The 24,246-nt window shown below is 39.8% G+C and overlaps 1 protein-coding gene across 1 annotated transcript in view; it reads right to left on the bottom strand.

Moving 5' to 3' along the window:
• The window catches only part of lrrc49 (leucine rich repeat containing 49), a 37,253-nt gene extending 16,794 nt beyond the window's left edge, over positions 1-20,459 (bottom strand). The window contains exons 1-13 of the mRNA XM_023429757.2: positions 20,221-20,459; positions 19,993-20,058; positions 19,823-19,892; positions 19,416-19,655; positions 19,170-19,272; positions 18,412-18,615; positions 17,403-17,469; positions 13,065-13,208; positions 8,465-8,526; positions 6,144-6,291; positions 3,787-3,870; positions 2,170-2,345; positions 167-262 (exon numbers count right to left, since the gene is read on the bottom strand). Of these exons, the coding sequence (XP_023285525.1) occupies positions 167-262; positions 2,170-2,345; positions 3,787-3,870; positions 6,144-6,291; positions 8,465-8,526; positions 13,065-13,208; positions 17,403-17,469; positions 18,412-18,615; positions 19,170-19,272; positions 19,416-19,655; positions 19,823-19,892; positions 19,993-20,058; positions 20,221-20,307 (1,547 nt within the window). The 5' untranslated portion in view covers positions 20,308-20,459. The remainder of the gene's footprint in view (positions 1-166; positions 263-2,169; positions 2,346-3,786; positions 3,871-6,143; positions 6,292-8,464; positions 8,527-13,064; positions 13,209-17,402; positions 17,470-18,411; positions 18,616-19,169; positions 19,273-19,415; positions 19,656-19,822; positions 19,893-19,992; positions 20,059-20,220) is intronic.
• Positions 20,460-24,246: the final 3,787 nt, after the last annotated feature.

Raw genomic sequence — 24,246 nt, 5'->3', positions numbered from 1 at the left:
ATCTTGATCCTAAATTTGTCTTTCATAAAGTTATCTGTTACTACAGACAACTTTACTCATCTATTGACTGAAGACTATTTTTTGGCATCTAAGTGCTGTTTGGGTGAGCATTTTGGACATTGTGTATAGACGAGTGGGTGTACACACATATTCATTTTTGTCTTACTTGGGATCTCGTGGGCTGTTTGGACGACTGTTGGTGCGGAGTCTGCTCTCTGTTCCACCTGATGGTCGCTCTGGTCCTGAGCCTGGGCTTACTCGCCTGATAAAAAAATAAACAAAAACTGTCAACAACAGACCAAACCATTCTTTTCAGAACCTTCAGATGAAGCAAAAACAAGCAAGTAATGACCTGAATTGCACACATAATAATACATTTTATAGCCTCTCTGCTTTCTAATTACAAACACATAATTATAAATGTTATACAAATAACTCCATCACACACTACACAAAATTTTATGATTGATGATTAACTTACCAGACTCATTCGTCTCACCCTCACACATGCTTCTCTATCTCTCTCCTGTCATGACCTTCCCCCATAGTGACTTTGTTTGGGCTCTTTGTTTGGACTTTATGTTTGGACTTTTATTTAACTCCTGTTTTATCTCGAAATGATTACCCTGTGTGTCTGTTCAGTTTAACTCCTGTTTAGACTCCCTCATGATTTATTGTGCTTCTGTTAGTTACCCCCTTTTGTGTTCCTGAGCCTTAGTTTTAGAACCTTGGATTTCTTGCCACTTCGGATCAGATTTTGTTTCACCTACAAAATGAGAGTCTTTTGTTTTATTTGTCAAATAAATCTTTGAACAGTAGCAGCTCTGCCTCTGTTGTCTGCATTTGGGTCCAGACGTTCTGATCCTGACAGTGCAAATTGACCATAATGTGGACACAGCAGACATTCCTTCGGACTATGAGTTTTTTTATTTGTTGGAGTCCCTCTATGGGGACTGGAAGAAAAAAGACTCCAGGAGAGATGACAGAGAAGCTGCTTGCACATTGGGGTGCGCATGAGTGTGGCACATGAGGAGGTTTCAAAGAGACCCTAGTTTAAGATTCACTGCCTGGCTAGCTTAAAGATTTTATTAACACCCTGGTGTCCCAGTCAGTTCCAGTATCGGTACCTTCAGCCTGCTAGCCTCAAGCCTCATGCTTCCCAGTTGGCTAGCATCATGCCTGTTAGCTTCCAGTCAGCTAATCAACCTGTTCTCCAGTCTGCACCCCTGACATCCAGCTTCTAGTCTTTACAACAGACGGCTAGCCTTCGGCCTGCTAGCCACCGGCCAGCATCCCAGTAAGGGCTCCAGCCCACTAGCCTCCAGCATGCTAACCACCAGCACACTCTGGGGATCCTTCACTTACAGCCAGCTCCAGTGGTCAAGGCCTCTGCTAGCTTCCTGTCATTTTCCCAGTCAGGTGGCAGTGAGCCCAAGGCCTCTTTGAACGTCAGCCAAGTTCTTTCCTCCACTCGTTGAGTTGTCTCTCATTGACTAGTGTGCATCCATTCAGAATGCACTGCCACTGCAAATAAATATTTATCAGAGTGCCTGCGATGAATGCGCCAACATGAAATGTTTCAGATTAAACAGAGAACTGCTCCTCTTCAACAGATACTCCATGCACATCTGCACCAACCAGGCCCCAGATCAGATTTCTTCCAGTCAGGAAGGCTGGTCAAGAAATTTAATAAAACCTCCTGTTCTAATGTTCTCAGATTCCTATCTCAGCTACATCAAACCAAGTCTAAATAATTAGACCTTCACAGTGTTAGCAGAGTTGACTAACTGTATATCCAGTATGTACAGTAGAGGTAGTTGTCAACAGACTGTAAAATATCAGATAATATTATATATATATATTATATGATTCCTCCTTCAGATTTCAACAAACAGATTGATTGAACATTGGCTTGAAAAACTCGATATTGATATTGATATTGATATTACACTTTCGTTCAGTTATGGTAACAGAATCTCTCTCCACCTCCCTTAACTCATGGAGATGAATTTGAATGATAGCAGTATAATTTTTTTCAAATTATCTATAGCTATCACAATAATATCATTATTACGAATTCATTTGGCCATGATACTTGTGCAGTGAAATTCTGAAAGCCCTAATTTGGAATATGAACACAAGGTCACACGTAACACTGGTACTGTGTACCTTGGCTCATCTGGAGAAGGCTCCTGTGTGAGACCATTGGATTGGGCGGGGCTATGGGCTGGGCTGTTGTCCGGACTGACTTCTTCTTTTGCACCATTTGTTGGTGGCAGCTCCAGGCAGGCCCTGACGCCCTCCCACTGCTGCGCTGCATTACGGATCGCCAGACGCCGCTTCTCCTTGATGAACACAACACAGACAGATAAGCAGAGGACAGAGACGGTGTCAAGTGACAAGTCTCCTGAGCAGAACACAGGGCACATAAACTAAGCTAATGGAACCTGTCTGTTTTGACCTGGTCAAAAGTAAACCTCCTCCTGGGGTTGCTTGTCTCTAGGATACAAGTGTATGAAAACTACACACTGCTTTTACTATGAGAGATATCACACCTCATTAGTTAGATCTGAAATTGTATATGCACTTGTTAGACAAATATATTTGTTTCTGTTACCACAGCAGTTTGATTTAACTGTGGTTTGCTTTTATGATGGGAACACTGGCACCCACCATGCAAGAGAGAAGATTTGGGTTCCTCTGCTGTCTTTCAATTGTTCTTTCCTGGCCAAGCTGCAGTTTAATGATGCTCAGTTATGGAATGTGCCACTCCCCGATGCATGGGTGAGTCAGTATCAATTCATAGTCAATCCTTTGCCCTCATGAACCCCTGCTTGCGACATTCAATATAACATTTTCTCAACACCAGGGATTAGCAGGAGTTAGGTTACTGAGACACAATGCACAGAAACCATCTCTCAGCAAAACACACTGCAGCACAGACACAGCAGAAGCACATCAATTATGTACACACACACAATACTGCAATGACTACTGTTCTCTACTGTGAATATCTTACACCATTTAAAGAAATAAAGCATAATTTACAGACCCATTTACAGATATAGTTCCTCTGTGGACAGTATATTCCTCCCCACACTTTCCCTCCTCAATGTTGCCAAAGGGCTTTGTGTTATGTAGAACTGATGTAGATAGATTTGAAAAGTTGAAAGTTCATGTATTTAATGGCCCAATAAAACACAGCCCTAACAATCCCATGACACATAAATTAGAAAACACATAAGAAGAAGTAAAAAAAGAAAAAAATGGGGAAAACAAATCCTAAACATGACCTAAATGTTTCAGAGCTTTCTCATCAAATATGTTTTGATGGGTAAGCTGAAAAAAATAGATGCAGATTATTGTTAAAAGTACCATTAAGAGGCCAAAGAGGTTGGTTATTGTCCAAATATACACTTTACCTTACGTGAGCCTGGCTACCATAATCATAATGGCCTAATTCTTTAATATGCTGAATATTGCATTCAGCGGATGGGTAAAACACTGTTAATCAGATCTCATCTCTAATGTGTAATATGTGGTACCTTTAAAATGTTAAAAGCTTTGATGTTATCAAAGCTCTGTCTAGTACTTTGAACATTTGCAACTAATTGTCTACTTCCTACCCAGAATAACTAATCAAACAACAAGCAGTTTGTGAAAAAGGGAACTTCAGAGGACACTTGTTAATTTATTGTCTGAGCTACCATTTTGTATTTGTTGTACATTTGATCTCTAAATCCAGGCAGACAAAGACAACAAGAACAGATCCGATCAGAGTGGTACCTTATGAATGGTCTGCTTGTGACTCTCCCTCTTCTTCTCCTCCTCTTTTCGAGCTTGTACACCAGCCATGCGCCGATCCTCGTCCTGAAAAAGATAGCTAGAGCAATCAGAGTGCCGCTCCATTCATGAGCTCTGAATTATTCAGGAGAGAGGGGAACCACAAAAGACACCGTCAGAAAGACCATTCTCTACACCAGAACTGGACCACTGTGGAGGCTAGGAGATATTCTCACACCAGCCGGATGCATCACAGGATTATCTGTCTGATTTTCAGTCTGAGATCAACTGAGCCCAGCTGTTGGGGAAAGCCAAAACTCCCAGAATGCAATGCTGCCAACACAATCTGAGTGTGCCAGCTGAGAGCTGGGGGATATTCCGCTGTATGTGACAAGCTAGCAGAGACGATGCTTCAGTCTGGTCAATAGAGGCAAAATTCTAGCCTCGCTGAAGTAAAAGCACTGATGTTGGCTAGTGGAGAAAGATTTGGAGGCTAGAGCTGTATGTCACTGAGGAGGACAGTTTGTAATGGGAAAAATGACCACTGTATATGATATTCTGTGAAATTTATCAATATGAGTGAGTGCTGTTTTTCAGCAATAATAACGTCTTTGTTTGGGTAGCAGTCTATTAGATTGATTATTTGGCTGTTAATGTTTCAGTCAAATACAATATATCCAATTGTATAATAAAATTAAAACATGTTACAACATATTTAATTTATTTCCTGTAAAATCTATTTATCTATAATATTAGATTTCCCTGTAAATGTGATAGTTGTCTTTAATAAAGAAGCTCTATTTGCTATTTTAAATTTATTTTCATGTAAATAATACAATCAGAGTGGTATTATGTTTTATCAATCAAAATAAATATTCTAAGCCAACTGATAATATCTTGAGTCAGCGACAGCTTGAATGTGTGTTGTTTTAACTTCCCTTATTTAGTTTTTGAAATAATCCAAACACATCTGTCACACAGAGTATATCCCCACAGCAATTTACCCCAAAGCAGAACAGTACTACTGTATCTCCTAATTTGCAGTATTAACTCACCACAATTCATAAATAATAGCCAAACTCTCAGCAGTCAAACATAGATTTTATCTCAGATAATCTGATGTCACTTCTACTGACAGTATAGTGCACTGGGGGCAAGGTTTTCCAAATCAGTTGGAGGGGAAAATCGGGATCTTCAGTGGCTACTATGAAGTTTCCCCCGCAGCAATATCATGACACAGTTTGAAACTCCAGTGCTGGGATGACATTTGTGTTGTCAAATCAAAACTTTGCATATCCCAAAAGAAAACTTTCTGGAAATAAAACAACAGCCCTGTTTTCAGGATTGACAGCTATAGAAGTAGTTTGTTGAGGGGGATTTAATGGATCATCGGATCATGAAACTTGCTAAACCTGTTGAGGACCACGTGTACCTTAAAATTCAAGTAAAAACATGAAAATTGTTGAAATTGGAGTTTTTTTTCACCATATCATCAGCAGTATGTTCTGAGGGCAAGGTGTGTGGTACTTTCAGATTCCTTTAAAGTACAAGCTCAGACCTGGGTGTTCTCTGCTTGACAGCCTCTGAAAGCATGCTGATATTTTACTGTAGCGCTTTGCTGGTACAGTGTGTAAATACAATGACTTCATGTTTATGCTTGAGAACAATCATTGTTTTGTTAGATTGGACATACATTATGTGTAAATGTTTAGCTCATAGTCACAATTTAGTCACTGATGCATTTTAGCCTCTAATACGCAACTAAGAACATGATGAATGCTGCACCAATATCAAAGAACAAAGACTAAAGAGTATAGCATCATCAAGATGTACAGGAGCTTGGAGATGCCCCACTGACAGTGAATGGGAAACTGCCTGTGGGTTCATCTGAAGTTTGTCTTGATCTGTGAAATCGTAATAATGTTTGTGTCAACACAGTCACCCTCAAGATTCAACATGTACAGGCCCTTGAGGAACATATACTCAGACGGTGGCTTTATAGGTTTGGACCATTAATTTAACGTGAACGTCTAATCAAAATTTAGCATATCATGTTAGTTAAACAATATACAGGACCACCAAACTGTCAGCATTCTTATGTGTGATCAAATTTCCTTTGATTCTTTGCTTCCATCAATATTTCTGGATCAACCTGTTATATGTTTGATAATGATAATCACATGATGCCTCCCATTGTCATCATGTGAGTTGCTGTACTAAAAATGCGAAAACACAGGAAAAATATATGAAAGGACTATAAATAAAAAATATATATAACAGCCATAATTAGTGCCATTTGGCCAGTGGCCAGTTTTCCTCTTGTAAACACACACAGACATAGTTAATGAGTTCACTCTTACTGTGATGCGCTTCATGTCCAGCTGTCTCAGATGAAGCACACAGCGCAGGACGGCCTGCTTGTACCATGTCTCCAGGGCTACAGGATTCCCATCCAGGGTGAGCTCAGAAAGGGAGCGCGACTCTCCAAGGCAGGCTAGCTGATCAAAACTAGAAACGAAACGAAGAAAAAACATTTTGAACAACACTAAAAACACTAAACACTTTACAATGATTCAGAGGCATGTTGACCTAAATAAGTATTGGGAAGCTTGAGTCATCCACAGGGTAAGTCAAAAAAGACTAATCCCCCCATTTATGTTTATCTTCTTGAACCTTTAATCTAGGCTTTCAATATATTGACAGAATGAAGCCGAGCTAAAACAAGACATGAAAAACTGGTAATTTCACTGGCACACTGGCAGCCTGACATTACTCAGGGCGCAATGAAGAGAGAAAAAAAACGCTATACTGTTGATATCACCCTTTGGCCAAAGGAGACATGAAAAGGCACAGTCATGTTATGTGCAGTGGAGATTCTATCATTGCTAATTTGTGATAATAACCTTGATGAATCATTTGCCTGGAACTACATATGGACCTACTGCACTGCACTGTGCCTGATCCTAGCCAGAGGTCTATTTGGATGCACAAGAGGGCTGGATAATGGTAACCTTGATGAACTATTAAAGCCAGTGCAGCCATTAGGGAGCACTATTGAAGCTTTAACAAATGCAAAGCAAAATTTCACAATTCTAATATCAACTGCAGTCATCTGGAAATGGCACTAATTTGAAAATTCTGAACAAGTCAAACTATTTTTTCTTCTTATCTTTGAATGACAGTAGTTACAGCCACTCTTCTGCCCTGGAATGTAGTGTGGAAATACTGGAGGTCTGTGGCCTTATATTACATTATATACAAAAAAAATGAGGGGGGTTTTCACAGTGATTACTTGAGATCCCAGTGGTGTTTAACTACATCTCATACATTTTGCATAAATGTTGCATTCATAATCATAGTCACATTCCCTCTTGGGTATCATTACTACAACAAAACTGATCAATAATAGTGGCAGTAATGAAACATCTCTGTGTACCTGTCCCTGGATCCCTGGAGGTATGAATAGTGAAGATCAAAAATATACAGTATGTGTGCTGTGTGTGCAGAGTGGGGTGTGGCTGAAAACTGGGTAGCTTCCAACTTCATCTATAGTAGCACTTCAGTCCCTGCACGTTTCTTTACTGACTTCTTATCATTAGTTCTGCTTTGCTTGTATTTCACAAGGTGTTCAACTTAACTTAATAATATGGTAAGTGAAATTAATATTTGCAAAAATTCATGATTTTTTACTCCAACATCTTCTAATGAGCAAACTGACTGCACCAAGTAGTCTGGTCTGTCCCTCTACCTAGCAACAGAGCACAACTGTTTCTCCTATCAGCATTGAACAGTTTCAAAAAGGTACACGACCCTGCTTTCTATACAACCATTATAACCATAAATTCAAGAGAGCATCTTTTATTAAAATACCTTTACTAAAAGTAGAATAATAAAGGAATGAAAGAATACAAACTGATTATTTGTTGCCTATTTCTTTGTCATGATTCTCTCTATAACAGCGTGTCAGATACCAAATCATACAGACACTAGAACAGCAGGGCTGGTTTGAAACGTCAGGTCAGATCTATCACAGCACAAGGTGACTATCGTCAGAGAGGCTAATGAACACTGTCCCACCCTGAATCCTGCATACAGGCCTCACCTCCAGGCAAACACCAAGCAATTTTAAAGCTTTCTAAGGCTATGCTGCTTTAACGAGTTAACTCTATGATATCTTGATGGCCAGGCTCAGAGGGAGAGAAGCATAGAGAAAAAAAGGAGTACACATACTGGAAAAAGTGTGTAAAGCAGGTTGATGTTTGCACTAAGCAACAAAACACACCTCTTATTCATCCTACACACCCTTACCTAGCAATGCTGCTCCTGAATTCACTAAACCATCATCACCCTGTCATTAGTTTTTGGGGAAGTGAACTACCTTCTCTCAACCGGCTTCTCTGTTATCTGCATAACTTTAAAGAATTGTCACACCCATTTCTTAGGTAACAGCATGCTAATTACCGACAATAAAGAACACATCCAGGTTTATGTTTTCTAGGTTACAGAAACTGCTCACTACAACAAATCTGTGTGTGGCTGTGCATGTTTATGGGTGTTCCGCCTGCAGCTCGTTGGCCAGGCCCTGCCAGGGGCCAAGGGAGGGGACGTGGCACTGTCCAGCCACTATCCCTGTCCCTGCCTCCCTGTGGGCAGGAGGGAGTTAAGCAGTGCGAGCTCTTACCTGGTGATGTTGTTGCAGCTGAGAAAGAGGCGCTGCAAGCAGGGCAGGCGGTCCACCTCAGTCTAGAAAGAGAAAGAGGGAGAGGGAAGAGAGAGAGATGGAGGGATATGAAGAGGAGAAGGTGGTCGGGAAGAGGGCACTGCATCGTCACTGTCGTCAGAGCTCTGTATCCCTCTCCATTCCCTCAGTCACCTTGCAGCTCTCAGCTTCAACATACAGCATCCCCATCCACCCTGCGCATGCACACACACACATACAGCACGCTGCCTTGTCTGCACATGGAGAGGAGGGGCAGGAGAGAGAGAGTGTGAGAGAGAAGGCATGAGGAGGAAAGGGGGAGGGGAGGGAGAGCAGAGTGTATGCTGCGCTAATGCAGAGATCCCCTGCTGCAGGAGGCTGACTCAAAATGCTCACTGGAACACATACATCTAGACTCACACACACTGAGCAGCTAGCTACTGTACCTTGTAATGCAAGAACAATAGCTTGGATGAAATCAAAACTGACTGGGATGGGGTTGTTTCTTTGTAGGCAGGCACAGATATCGAAATCAATGCAGAATTTAGTGAGGGGGTGGGGTGAAGAGCAGCAGCTGGCCAGTTGGCCAGCTGGCAAGCTGAAGAGGGCACACGTGGATGTAGGCAATGTCACAACGCCAATGACTTCAGCTGATCAGATGGCAGTGTGGGGGAAATCAAATTCATTAGTGTCACGGTCTGTGTGTCTGAGAGTATGGTCAGTGTTGCACATGCTGGAACTAAAGTGGACACGCCCAGCAGCAGTCTGAATGAGCTGCGTCAGCGGCCGCCCATATTGCAGCCACCGCCCCACAGCCTCGCTCAGCACTGTTGCCTCTCTTCATTCAAATGAGATATTAGCTTAGCATTTAGGCTATGCTAGCTTATCTGCAGAGAACAGTGCCACACTGTGCTACACAGTTTTAATATTTTTAAAAAATTCCACAACCCCTGTCCACACAACCATATAAATACAGTGCAGTTACCCATCCTTGTTTTATCGATTCCAACAGCCAACATGCTGACTACAGAACATGAGACATCATGAGCATTGCCGGAGAGAGCCTTTGTCTGTTGTGTTTTGTGTGTGGCTGCTGTGTTACATCGTTTGACACTTGATCAGTGGAATTAATGTAATGAAATAATATTACCTGTGAAAAATGTATATATTAGTTTAATCTAATGTCTAACAACAAGTTAGAATACAATGAGTTATGTGTCACATTTCAGTGAATATTCAGCCTCAACATTACAGGACTTGTGTGATGCTTTGAGAAAAACATGTATTAACCTTGTGTGTGAGAATTAGATGACAAAACTGATGCCACTTTCATGTCTGCACAGTAAATGTGAAGCTACTGCTGGTATCCAGTTACCTTACCTTACAAAGAGTGGGAACAGCTAGCATGGCATTGTCCAAAGCTAACAAAAGCTACATAGCATATTTAAAGCTCTGTATTTAACACATTATAGCCAAATGTTGAGGCTGAACAGTCAGTCATATAACCACTAACAAAGGAAACGTGTCTCAGCTTTAGATTGTTGATGTTTTGTGTGTATCTGCAATACAGGGCTGTGTTCTTTCCTTCTTTAAAAAAAACTGCAAGTCACGCCATCCAGTGCTAGCTAATACTGACCCTCCACCACACTCCCAGAGTTTCTGTCTCTGCCAGCCACTGTATGGAAGCTGGTGAAGCAGCACGCTGTCTGAGACTAAATATAGCAGCCCATCTCAGACAGGATGATGTCATCACTGAGCTGATGTGCTGCATAACAATCGGCCACCAATGTCGTGTCTTTTTCAAAGAACCTGATTGATCAGATCCAATCAGCGAACAGGATCTGATGTGCGATTGGGTACAGCTTTGTTGCTGTGTGTCTGAGTGTGTGCTTGTTTCCCTGCTGGGGTGTATTTATGTGTCTGTGTGCCCGTGCCTTCACCTCTTTATCCCAGCTCCACCCTCTTCTCACTGACAGGTTGCGTGTTTTAATTCTTCACACTCCTTCTGAGCTTTGACAGGGACAATACTCCACAGACACAGGACTACCTCTCATCACCATTGTCTGTGTTGCATGCAACAACACACACCACAAAATGGCATGAAAGCTGCTCAAATAAACACACAGCTACATGTGGATGCTGAGAAAGTTTCAAAGATTGTAAGCTGTTGGGTTTGTGGCCGCTCTGTGAATAGCACAGACTTGAGATGTGAGTTAAGCTGGCACACATCTGGCCTCCGGTATTATGTGCTAGAATTGCAGATGCTGTTGTGTGCACACTGTAGTGTTGGTCTTGTTCTACACTTCACAGGGATCAGCTGTCAACCAAAATGTTTTGTCAGAAATGTGATTTTCTTTTCTTGGATTTTTAGTTGTAGAAGTTTGAGTTTCTCTTTGTAACAACAATGTTTCTGGCCTTAAAGGTCATATTTTGGAAACTTGGAATTACTCACTATTGCTGTTACTCTACTTCAGACATAACTCAATTATTTCCCAAAGAACTTTGGGACACCATGTTCATTCATCCACATAGATCCTCTCAGACGCAAGAGCATGTAAAAAGTAGAACAGACCTCACACACAGACATACTGTACTGAACTAATTAATTGACAGCAGAACTACACTTTCTATTCTGATGTTGCTTGACTCAATACTGACCCACAAGAAGTCAAACCCAATGGAAAAAAAACTGTGCTAACTGCTAATCCATAGAGTCGGTCACCATCTGGGTGATGCCTTTTTACTTTATCTGTTTTATCACTGCTCATGCAGACTACCTCACTGCTGCAACTGTTCCTAGTGCCAAAAATGACTGCCTGTCACGGATTTCTCAACAGGAAGACCCACCTGAGAGCAACGGTAAACAATAAACATCTTCAGAAATGCTTATCAGATTAATCATCACTGAGTGATTGTGTTGCAAGCATTGGAGTGTAACAAAGCTGTCATGTATATGAAAATATAATGGATTTAAGTAGAAATCACTTACAACTATAAAATAAATGAGCATGAAAAACAGCTGCTGGAACAAAACAGTGTGATGAAACAGGTTAAATGAAATAGGTTTACAAAAAGTATTTAGATGCATTACATAATGACCCTAAGTAAACATCATGTAATTATTAGTGTAATTATTTGTACAAGTATTACGTGTATTACAGTATGCAAATGCAATAAGTGTTCAGATGTGTCAAAAAACTGTACATGTACACCTGTTTAAAATGTCCTTTTGAACATACAATATCCATATATAAACATGCTTTTATGTATTGGATAACTGGGCCCAACATATAACCAAGTCTAAAACTTGTTTTCAAAGTCAATGACAGCATTTCTTTCTCAGTCCACTTTTCATCTGCCTCTCCTTTCATAAAAGGGGAAACCTGGACAAAACCTGGTTATTTACTTTGTGCTTGATGTAAGCACTTGGCAGCAAATACCACTAATGACAGAGACTGGAGAATCTGCTGAGGGGAAGGATTTTTCCTCTCGTGTAACAAACAAAACATTACATCCAATAATTAGGACTGGAAGTGGTTCTTGATCAGAACTTGCAGGCAGAGGACAGGGTGAGTGATGGGAAGAGGTTTCATGCAACACAATGTTGGATTCAGTTTGTATTTTCTACCCCAAAAAGCAGGAAAGGGCTTAGGGGATTTGCATACAAATGAAGGGGCCTGTTTTGGCATGCACTGTTCTGTTTATCAGATTTAAACTATAGAAACCAAGGGGAGTGAATTTCCGTGTTTAGAATATCCAGTTTCTTTTTATCTGCGCCAGAAAGTCGGTGGGTGGTTGTGGGTAATAAGCTACGTCTCCCTAGGTAACGCCAATGAGATACATTTCACCATAGACTTTCTTACAAAGATTCTATTGATGTAATTCCTGTGTTTATTATTTTGTGACAGTAAAAACTGCTGCATGTGATCCTGTAATGGAGGAAACAGTAACCATCCAAAGGACCTGGTCCAAAAGAATGGCATGAAGATGAAAGATGAAGCACACCACCAGCACCTTTATCCTGTGAGGAACGGTGTGTGTGTGGTCGTTTGTTCATCAAAATGCAAATAAATACAGAAAATTTATCATTGGCAGCTGCAAGACCTTCACAGGTAAATGAGATATTATACACCTGAGATGAACTCCGACCCAGCTCTTAAAATCCACAGGGCAACTGTACTGTTTACAATCTGAGACCAGGTTTGAATTAACTCAATACATGTGTAGGATGCATATATGCAGTATAAGATGTACAGATCAGATACAGCTGCCTCAGTGCACATCATCAGACCTGTGCAAAAATATACTTAAATCCTGCAGTGGTAGCAGCCAAAACAAAAGTTTTCAAGTCTGTATCTCCTGTATCCTGCAGATATCTTTCTTGCTTCTACTACTTACTGGGGTGTCTTGTAACACGTGTTCATAATATTTCTAACTCCTGCTTGCACATCCAAGTGGGAGAAAATAGAAGCCCCACAGAGGGAAAGGGCAGAAAATGAGACAGTGTTCACTGAAAAGTTGGTGCCTTTTTCTTTGTGTGACTGTGTAGTAGCTGTCAGTAATTGGGAAAGAGGCCCCTTACCACAAAAGATATGCAGTTGTGCCTCAGGTTGAGGTCAGTCAAACAGTACAGCCTCTGCAGATTTTCTACTCTGGAGATGTTGTTTCCTGCCAGGTTCAACACCCGCAACTCACTCAGGTGAGACACGTTTTCTATCCTGCAGATCTGCATGAAAGCACAGTGAGACAGAGACGGAGCTTAACATAGAGTTATGTCAAACAGCAATCTAGATAATCATATTGTACATACAGAGTGACGCAGAGAGAGGCAGGACTAGCAGAGCATAACACACTTGAATTGTCTACAGTCAGTGCTCAATCTCACATTCAAGTCATGTATTTAAATGTCATTGGATAAAATCTATTCAGAATTCTTTGGTCTGCACACAGCTTAAAGTTGTGGGGTGAATGAAATCCCAAAAGCAGTGTTCTCCATTTTCTTTGCAATGCCTGAGGCTAATCCGTCAGGTTATTGACACTAAAACAGAAAGGACACTTACATTCATCTCACATACGTCAAGTGAACCATTTCACAGCAACTATCTTTATGACAAGTGAACATGTAGAATGACTGACTATTCAGTATATTACATCAAGGCCTGACTCCTGTTTGACTTCTCAAATGACAATGACAAACAAGTAGCTAAGGGTCGGTCAGATGAGAAATCTTACCCTGCTTTCTCCCCCTGTCTCTCTGGGAGAGATTACTGAGGGGCCTCTGTCATACTGACACTTGACATACTTCAGAAGAATTCCCAGTGGCTGTTACCATGAGAATGATGTGTTTGCCCTCTACAATGTACACTGTACATGTGCAGGTAAGTTCAAAAGGACATCAGGGTTTCAAGGATTCTTTCAAAATACAGTACTCTTTACCTCTGCAGCTCAAATGTTAAATAGGTCAAAAAGAATAGAATTTTGCTAAGAATAAAATAATGACATCTTGAAATTAGACACAAAGATACAGATAAGCAGCAACATGGCTTTTAGGGTACAGGTACACGGACACATATGATTGTGTATCATCAGTAAAAATATTTATGTCTCCTCCCTTACCGGTAAACACAAAATCTTTCAAAGTTGTAGTAGAAGTAGGAGTAGTTTGTAACACAGGCTTTCTGTTAATTAAAATTTGTAGCTGGTAAGTCAATTGCAAGATTTCTCAAATGAGCTGGTTAAGTGTTTATACATCCGCAGTACTGTGTGTGACTGGTAAATTGAATTTCACATTTAAAATCAGTGGAGCACCGCCATTACCTTTCTCATGCTGTCACTGTCTGCAGTGGTGAGAAGTCTACAGCAGTAATTCAAGCTATGTGTGGCTCTGGTTTAATGCATGAAAAAACAAACATCTGTTACATAGGATCCCTTTCATCCCCTCCATCAGTTCTTCCAGCTACTGCCATCAGGCCATCACTATACCTACCTGTCAAGAGGAACACCTTTAAACTGCCCTGCATCCCCTTAGACATTAATGTCCTGAATAAATCACAATAGGCATATACAGACGTTCACAACTATAAGTTTTTAACTTTTAACAGTACTTATGTTAGCATTCATAACTTATTTTCATTGTGATGTTTTTCACTGTCAGCTAGGACAGGTGCAATCAATATTTTTCTAATGCACAATTTGACGAGTGTCTCCAACTCCAGCAAATTCAGTTGCGTGTTGTATTTTAACTCAACACATAGATTGTTGTCAATGTATTATTTAAAAAAAAACTGTATGGATACCAACTCTAACTAAAGAAGTTTCTGTCAAAAGTGTATTGACATTGTGTGCACATTTGCAGATTGTAGCATTGTAGCACATAACAATAAACCCGGTGCATTCAAAGGCTTTACAATAGTTGTGTTATGGTGTCACTGGGGTGAATACCTCAATCAACACACAATCAGGACATGCCATGACATGAACCACACCTGAAAATATTAACACACTCTCACAAAGTTAATGCACTCTCACAAAGTTAACATTATCTAAGCCCCAGACTGGGGCATCATTGACCTACACAGGACCGGCGTCTGTATCTCAAACTTGTGTCAACACACAGACACAGTATCTCTACATAAACTGAAGCAGATTTTGGATAACCTTTTTTGAAAATATTTGAGGATGTTGTGTTACACATCATGAATTAGGTGCTTTCCAATGGTGTAGGTCAGGCATTCAGAATATGATATGGTAAGGTGGTTCAAATGTTGGATATGTGTAAGATTTAATTTTAATAAACACTTGAAATATGTGAGTAGCAATTATATATGGATTTGAGTGTAGAGGATTGCTGTTGTGTGTACAATATTTGTTAAACATTAGTAGAAAAGTCTTTAAAATGTGAATAAAAAATAAGAAAAATTGGTTTTCCAACAATGTCAGATCACATTGTAGTCCCACTGCTTGATCACTCAGACCGAGTGTGAGATGGATGCACACTCCCAAAGAGAATATCTCATTTTGAATAGCATCCTGTTACAGAAGTAAATGGGTGGAAAGATAGAGAAAAAAGGTCGGGAGTGATGTGAGCCTCCCTGCTAGAGGATGGGAAAAAGAAAGGATGACAGTGATGTACAACTTGTGGTTAAAGCATGCACACAAAAGGAAAGAGGACAAGCAGCTGGTGTTCTTTGGCCTATAGTGACTAAATTATAACTTGACTGGGTAGAATAACCATGACTTCAACATTATTTTAATTCATTCATCTATTATTTCCCTCACTGAATTCATTCTCTTCATCATCTTGTATTATCATTGTGCAGTGTTTCACATAACATTTGGGTGGTCAGGTCTCTGGTGAGTTTGGAAAACGTTGAATAAAGGCAATTGAACAGTTATTTAAGTGCATAAAACAGGAGGTTTTGAGGTCAGTGACTGAAAAGCAACCTGTCCTGGTTGGAATAATAGCTTTATCATCTGCTCCTCAATAGGCACCTGCCAACAAATGGCTACCTATCAATACAATGTCCTCTCATTACCAGCAAGGAGAGTGCAAAAGATTATATTTATTACTTCATTCTAAAGTCATTACCTTTAATTGTCAAATTATCAAAACTGTTTCAATTAACAATTTAATGTAGGAAACACAGCCAATGGATAGAGCTGAAGGCAACGAAGTATCTTCTGTCAGGAAAAATAACCTAACATTGTAGCAGTCATTGAATAGTAATTGCGACGCCTGCTCATGTAAAGAGCAGCCAACATTGAAGAGGGAGGGAGTCTTACCAGGGCTCTGGAGTAGCTCTCTGAGGACAGGCGTGGGCGGCATGCTGGCAAAACACTAATTTGACCAAGGGAAGCCTTTCTATTCTTTCTTCCTTTTCCAAGAGCTGCTAAAATCCCCATCTGACATCAGCATTACTTACATCATTTGATTATTCTGGCTTTTAATATCAGTGAGACAGGCTCTACTGCGGAGGCTGAGCAAACAGTCCCCAATAATACATTTAGACTGAAACTGATTGTAGAATAGTGTAATCTGCTACAGCTCAAAACCATTGCCAGTGCTGAAACACCTGTTTATATAATGCAATACAAATCAACAGCACCACAAACTGCAGCCTCCAAAACTAAAATAAAGTTGAATCAACACCTCTCTGAAACAATTTCAACCAAAACTGAACATAATAACCATCATGAAGGTACAGTTTATTGCAGGATTGCTGTGTCAGTCTGCATTAGTTTTAGCTCTGTGTACCTATAAACTGTCAACGGAGTGTAGAAAGAGTTGTACCTGTTGAATAAATTATGCTAGGGTCACTGAGGAAACAGCTGTGAGAGTAGACCCTAGATAAAAGCTTGTGGGTTCTGATGGTTTTCAGTCTTTTGTTCTCTAAAAGTGCCGTGAACTAAATTAAACATCCCTAAAAACTAAGGTAGATAAAAGGAGGATCATAATGCCCATCAGAGTTCTGGCTTAAATAACACATTGCAACACCAAAAGGAGAAGGATTCCTAGACATGACCTATTTGTTCATAACAGGGTTTAGGACACTCAATATACAAAATAGTGCTGCACTATTTCAAATGTTTGACAGTAACAAGGGGACAATTTGGTTATAATGACTGCACTGAATAGGCTTCGTTTTATAGGTCAGTGAACTAAGATAAAGGGTTTAGAATGAGCATGACTACATAAATTCTCTTCTTGGTGTCCTGCTGTCATGTCTGTATAACTCTTTTATATTGAGCGACCTGTCTCTCACATAGCAAACCACTAGTAATCAACACTGTGGAGGAGGTGGAAGAGACAATCCACTTCTACAAAACTTTGCAGCTGTATATCATGTATATCGGTTACAGTAATGGCAACTAAACAAAGAAGACTAAACACACACATAGAAGTATGGTAAAGGAACGGTACCTGATTGTCATGCAGATCTAGGATATTCAGTTTGGACAGGTTTCCCAGGCAGTAAATCTTCTGGATTCTGAGAATATGAGGAGGAAGTGACATAAAATGGAAATTATTACATAAAATGTGCATGAAATACAATTTGTCACAGATCATGTCAACAATCTATTTCATATTAGAGCTTTCTTGACTGTACCAGGTGCATTTGCCTGGCGGGGTTGGGGGGTGGGGGTGTTTTGAACGGATATCAAGCAAAGGACAGCGTATTGAAAGGTTGCATTCCCCGAGGAAACTGAACATACAGTAGTGTACAGTGACTTATTGTTCAGGACTGTCCATATGGATTTAGATCAAATTACAGTTCAGGATGAAAGGCTGCAGTCTCTTCAAAAATGCCACGTATGAAGAGTATGAAGAGTATGAAGAGTATTCTTTACTCTTCAGGAACTACACAGATGGCCCTGGAAGAAAGTCTGAAAAGACAAGTGCGATGTTTTATAGAAAGTGGAACAAATGCTGGAGTCTAACTGTAAGATCTTGATGTCATTCACTGTTATTTGTGACTTTAAATCTCTTTGAGACCTTTTGAAACAAAGCCAACACTTAAATAAGGGCACATGCTGGAAAACACTCTTTGAGGATTACAATGTAGCAGCAGAAAGGTTATAAAACACTCAAATGCAAAACAACAGGATATCTTGAATAACCTACAAGCAACATTTACACTACATCAGGATATATATATATATATATATATATATATATATATATATATATATGTATCTTGTACATTTTTTTTGTATGCAAGAAATATGTAAAAGGTTTCCTTTAAATATGTTACAGAAAAAAACAATAAAGCATTTGATGTCTCTAGACTATCACCTACTCTGCAGCTTATGTGATACTACCACAAATATTAACTGCACAGCACAACCTACCACATGTAACCGAGGCATTTCAGACAAATGTGACATATTCTTTTATGTGCCTGCTTGTCACTCCTGTGAGGATAACTAACCTGTTCTTTCCGAGCATAAGAATCCTAAGAGAGCTTAGAGCTTCAATACCAGTCATTTCAGAGATGTGATTGTCATACAAGTTCAGGAAAACAAGCTGCTGCATTTGTGACAAATGCTGGATCCTTGTGATTAGATTGTGCTGGAGGTTGAGAAGTTGCAGTTCTTCCATAAATGCCAGCTGGGGGCATTCCTCCAGACAGCGCCTGGAAAAAAAACATTTAGCACAATTTAGGCTTCATATGGATTACTGCTTCATTTTCATGACAAAAGAACAATATTTCACCTTCAAGCTGTGAAGTTTAGTAATGCATGTTACTGATTTTGTGTTGACTGACAATATGTCACTGTATATATTGACTGACTTACTTCTGAACTATCACCAGTAAAGCAACTAGAGCGAAACCAGTCAGCAAACACTGATCGCTAGAAACAAGGTGTGGATATTTTAAGGGACTTTGCTGCTCCCTGGTGGCAATCTGACGTATTAACCATTTTACTTGAAAGTCTTATGATCTCAAGTGCAAATACTGTTAATGGACAGACTGACTTCATAACACTAACAAAACTTCATGACATAGGATGACATAAGAATACAAAAGATACTGCAAGTAAAGATACACAGAACTGCAATCAAATGTCAATCATGGCATGTCAATCATGTGTCGAGTTTATCAACTTCCAGCTAAACCAATATGTTCTATGCTACAAAAGCTAAATCTGTTATTCTGTTAGAAAATAAATAACAGGCCAGAGGTACCTGTCCAAGTCAAATCGTTGAAAATTGGATGCAAAACTGTCACAAGGCAATCGAGTGAATGGAAAATCAGGGACCGCGTTGTAACGATATCCTCCAGAAACACCTGACACAGTGAATTCAAGGTACATATAATGCCACACTGCATTGCAGAAGAATCTGTGCACTGTAAAATTTCATATCAGGAATAAAGCAGTTTCCCAATTCCATAATATAATATAATTTGTTAAGTGATGTTGCCATATTTACCTGCTGCCTTGGGATGGTTTAAGACATTGCGGTAGTAAGCGGCCCTTGCATTCTGCATTGGTCTCTTAGATTTGTCTCTTGCTTCTTGTGCAGCATGTGAATCCATAGCCAAACCACTCTGAGTACCACCCGCTAGTGATACTAGATTGTGTGCAGGACAATCTGTAGAGTCACTGGCAAATGATGGCACCGGAGGTGTCTGGACAAATCTTCTCTGGCTGAATGCATGCAACCTGTTTTCTACAAAGGAAATAGTATGGTGAAACAAATGGTGCAAACACTTCAAAATATTATTTACATACCTCAGCCATTCATTAATATACAATATAATGCTGAATCACACAAAAACCTCTTGGGCAGTTTGTGGGTGGGTGATTGTGAAAATGTGTGGACTGCATCAAGCTTACCTGGGTTAGAATGATTTATGGTCTGGGCAGAAGTCATGTTTGTTTCTTTTACAATATCTTGAGTCTCAGACTATAAAATGGTAAAAACATGATAATGTAGCACACTCTGGAAACCGTAAGCAATTACCCACAAGGGCTTAGTCTTCAATGTATTCTACGTCATGACTCACCATCCTCTGGGCTCTCTCTGGTACAATTGATTTGACATTTGTAAGGTGCAACTTGCAGCTGTTGACCTGCAGAAACATTTTATCAGTTGCATTAGATAAGAGACACAGACAACGCTAGGCTACAAACTTCAGCTAACGACAACTGATCATTTTCTCTGCAGAATCTGAGGCCGACATAGCATAAATACCGTGAAACAATGGTGAAAGTCTATTATGAGAAATACTTACCATAGGGGCGAGGAATATATTATCATTGACCCCGGTGTTATGTTTATGAAAGCGCATCGTTTTGCCCACAGTCCGCTCCGGCTCCATTTAGCAAACGTTTGCTAGAGTTAAAAGTAAACACCAACCTTGGACGTTGAAAAAAAAGCTCTATTTCAGTGTCAGTACCAACTTCATGAAATTTCAAAATAGATACGCGAACTCATTTGCAACTGTTTTGGTGGAGCTTAGATTTGTTGCTCGAAAAACCATGTTCCATGTTCACTTCCTTCAGGTGTTACAAACTTCCTCGGAGACAAGCACTGTTACCATGGTAACGACGGCGTTGCTGGGTTACGCTCACTTCCGGTGTCACTAAAAAGCAATCCGTAAGGAAACAAGTCCTAAAATTGTCACTGTAGCTAAAGTGGGTTCTATTCTTGTTTTGCAACCTTTAATAGTTGAATAGTTGAGTGTGGTACTTCCTTGTAGAAGAGCCATGCGTGAAAATGTACTGTTATTTATATATATATATATATATATATATATATATATATATAAAACTGTATTATTTTAGTTTATATTGTGTTTATATTGTGTGATACATTTGTCTTAAGTGAAATTACCATGAAATTGTTAATAACACCATAAGAATGGTGTCCCAGAATAGTAGAACTGGTCGGCTTCTGGCTCTTTAAGTGGCCATATGAACTCTGCTGTACAGTCTGTACTTGACAGGATACATATAACATACAGAGAGAGAGCAGAACATGGGCCAGCAAGGGTGCATAGGTCATATGAACACCAGGACCCCCTGCCATGCAGACCATGTTTATAAGTCTTGCTGTCATTTTACATCACACTTAAGATTACTCTGGCTTAAAAAGGTCAAGTGCAAATTACACATAATAGCATAGTATTGCATGGTCTTTTTCCATCATCATTCTAAACATAATTAAAACAAAACATTTAAAAAAAAATTACTTGTGCCTGCACCTGTGAGGGCTTGTTCTCTGCATCTGTTTTGTGTTCCAGATAAAACTGATATAACACTGTGGAAAGAGAATGCTGTGATAATGACCACAAGAACATTATGATTACAGACTTTTCTTTTCACAGTGGACATCTTGTCATTACAGGAAAAGGCACAGGTGCAACAAATATCACTAATGATGGTGCTCTTCCAGATAGGTGTGTCAGTAAGCCATGGCAGCGAGTCACTTGCATCAGATATCAGTTTATTTTTTTGCTGACTCATACTTGTCATTAGCCTCTTGTTCTCTATATCCCTTCAATGTACCCAGACTAAGCTTCTTGGTCCATTTAAATGTAGATTAATCTGAAGATCTCCATAGATGTTAGACTGCAGACCAATAATTTTCAGTGTGGTCATCATGGATTACACACAATGTGTACTATGAATTAATGACCTTACATTAAAAGAAATAGGCCATTCTCACAGTTAAAGTGGGCTTTGTTTTGTGGAATTCATTAGATTTGATGAATTCTTTGGCATGTCGTCAACAAGTAACATTTTGGACTCTGTCTTTTTCTACAGGTTTGGTGATCTTTCATTGCTCTATTTACAATAAAACCCAGGTGACATTCAATCTCAGTCAGTAACACCACAGAACACCAAATGTGATCTAACAGATTGTGTAGTGTATTTTCAGCCCTTTTACTCTGGCAGTAATAAGCAGTTGCTCAGAGAACACAAGTCCAGATTCATCAAAGGGACATCCCACACACTGCCTGTCATAATCTATTCATGAAGCAAAGCATAGCCACATATTATGGGAGGTGATCATCAACCATTTGTGTGACAGGCCACATTGAAAAAGTACAATGTAAATTCCAGTTGTGTATAGATCTATAAATTCATGTAGCTTTGCTTCCCAGAAGAAACACAGACAAAGAGGCAATAAATGGTGTTCTGGATATGTCGTATTTTATCTGTATCTTATGTGTCCCTGCTTTAGTCTATGGTGTGAATTTCTTCATTATTTCATCCTACTTAAAGTATTCTCACCATTTAGAAAGATCATCTGTCCTTTTAAGCCATCACTATAAATAAATGTTTGCTTCTCATTTTATTTACCACATTACAATATGTTTTTTCTTAGTAGATTAGACCCAGCAGTGTCAAGGATCTGTCACAGAGATGAATACATGCAGGAATGGAAATGAGATCCATGTAATTTATTCTTAAAAATTGGCAACGTGGACCAGTAAAATACACCTTTAGTCTGACATACAACAAAACAAAAATGATACTGTTGTAATGTTGTACTGTTGTTGAAAGAACAGACACTGGGTTTTTTATAGTAAAAATGCAAAAATGAACATGGTGTAAATGTGGCAGCAGGACTGATTTGTTGGCAGCAGCACAGCATGACCGTAGCGTTGACTGGCAGAGGACATGTAGATGTGGGAATAGGGACACCATTTGTAAAAATATCATCATGTTAGAAAATTTGAAAGTGTAATTATGATGATAGGTGATGTACATACTGCAGATCTGCTGCTTTCTGCCATCTGGTAGGGTGTCTGTGTGTGTGTTTGTGAGAGAGAGAGCACACTCCGGATTTTCCTGTCAGTCAATCCATTTATGAGAGCATTTTTGTTTTTATTTATCCACAGGAAAGATTTCTGCCCCATCACAGTCAGAGGGAAAAATAGATTACTTGACAACGACGGGTTAATGAGTTCAAGCTTTAACTCATTATCCATGACACACGCTGTGCGTAAGAGTGATTAAAGCTGGGAGAAAGCAGCATGGTTGCAGCACTGGCTTCAATGTAACAATTCAGCACAAAATAAAAGAAAGAAATGTGCTTGACTTTATAATATTAATGCAAGATCTCTCTTTAGTCGAAATGTATGATAATTGCAAATTCACATCCCCAAACACAATTTGCAGTATTGGCTGCAAGAGATGGGGGTTTCAAACATTTTCTCACAGGGTTACAACCAACCATCCCCCATTTCTGCAATATTCCTCAAACATAGAAACAGACAGGAGTGAGGAAGCAGATGGGCTGCCAAGGCCTCCTTCATCTGCCACCTCACATCGTACAAATTCAAGCTTTGCAAAGACAAAGAGAGGGGGACTTCTGTGAATGAAAAAAAAAGCAATTACTGGTTTAAGTGACATTCAGTATGCAAAAATTTCAATTGTTAAAATATCATATAGAATCTTCACAATGTGGGCCACATGTCAGCAAATTTCCTTGTTGTTAGCCACAACCACTTTTACAACAATTACTGCAACTACGCAAGTGGTTAGACAAGTTTTTACAATGGAAGTCTTTCAGTCTTACATCTATACATGCTACCTCAAAGGGAACTGGATATGCTGTTTATCCAAGAGGCTACTTCGGTTCTATTGAGTGGTGGCAGGTGAGTTCCTCGCACTTAAGACCTCTGCTGAACCTCAGAAATACTGATGTCATGTCAAACTAGTTCTTTTCAAAGTGAGTCCACTCCCATGCTACCAGTTGGAAGTCAGGTTTGCAGATCTTTGAGGCTGTATTTAGGCAAAGCAATGCCTTGAGTTAAATGCTAACATCAGTATGCTAACATGCTCACAATGAATGACAACGCTAAACACGCTGATGTAAATGGAAAACCGTGACCAGAAATTTCACCCAAAACCACAAATGTCATCCTTGAAGAGGCAATTCAGAGAGATTTCAGCTTGAGGTACACCTAGTTAAATTAAACACAATTCAATAAAACAGCCCTGTAATACAACCTGTCTTCATGAAGCTCATCTTGTGAGCATCTCGTGTTGATTATAGGGGAAATTCGTGGTGCTGATGAATTGTATTGTGTTATATTGAAAGTGGCTGTTTGTTGATGTTGTGCACACACTGTGAATGGAAAAAACAAATGGTTGACAGAGGACAGGGGAGGATATTTATGCCAAACTGGGGCGACAATTTGCCTGAAAAGAGGAAGTGGCTCAGAACAACCACTCACAGGTGCTTACAGTGCCATCCTGCAGTCGCTTACTGGACAGTGTCACGCCAACTTTAATCCTAATTCTGT

Source organism: Seriola lalandi, unplaced genomic scaffold (assembly GCF_002814215.2).
Source record: "Seriola lalandi dorsalis isolate HSWRI2012SDOR001 ecotype SW California unplaced genomic scaffold, Sedor1 jcf7180002054898, whole genome shotgun sequence".
NCBI classification, from domain to species: Eukaryota; Metazoa; Chordata; class Actinopteri; order Carangiformes; family Carangidae; genus Seriola; species Seriola lalandi.
The sequence above is the reverse complement of the archived record's forward strand: the minus strand, read 5'-3'. Positions and strand labels throughout refer to the sequence as shown.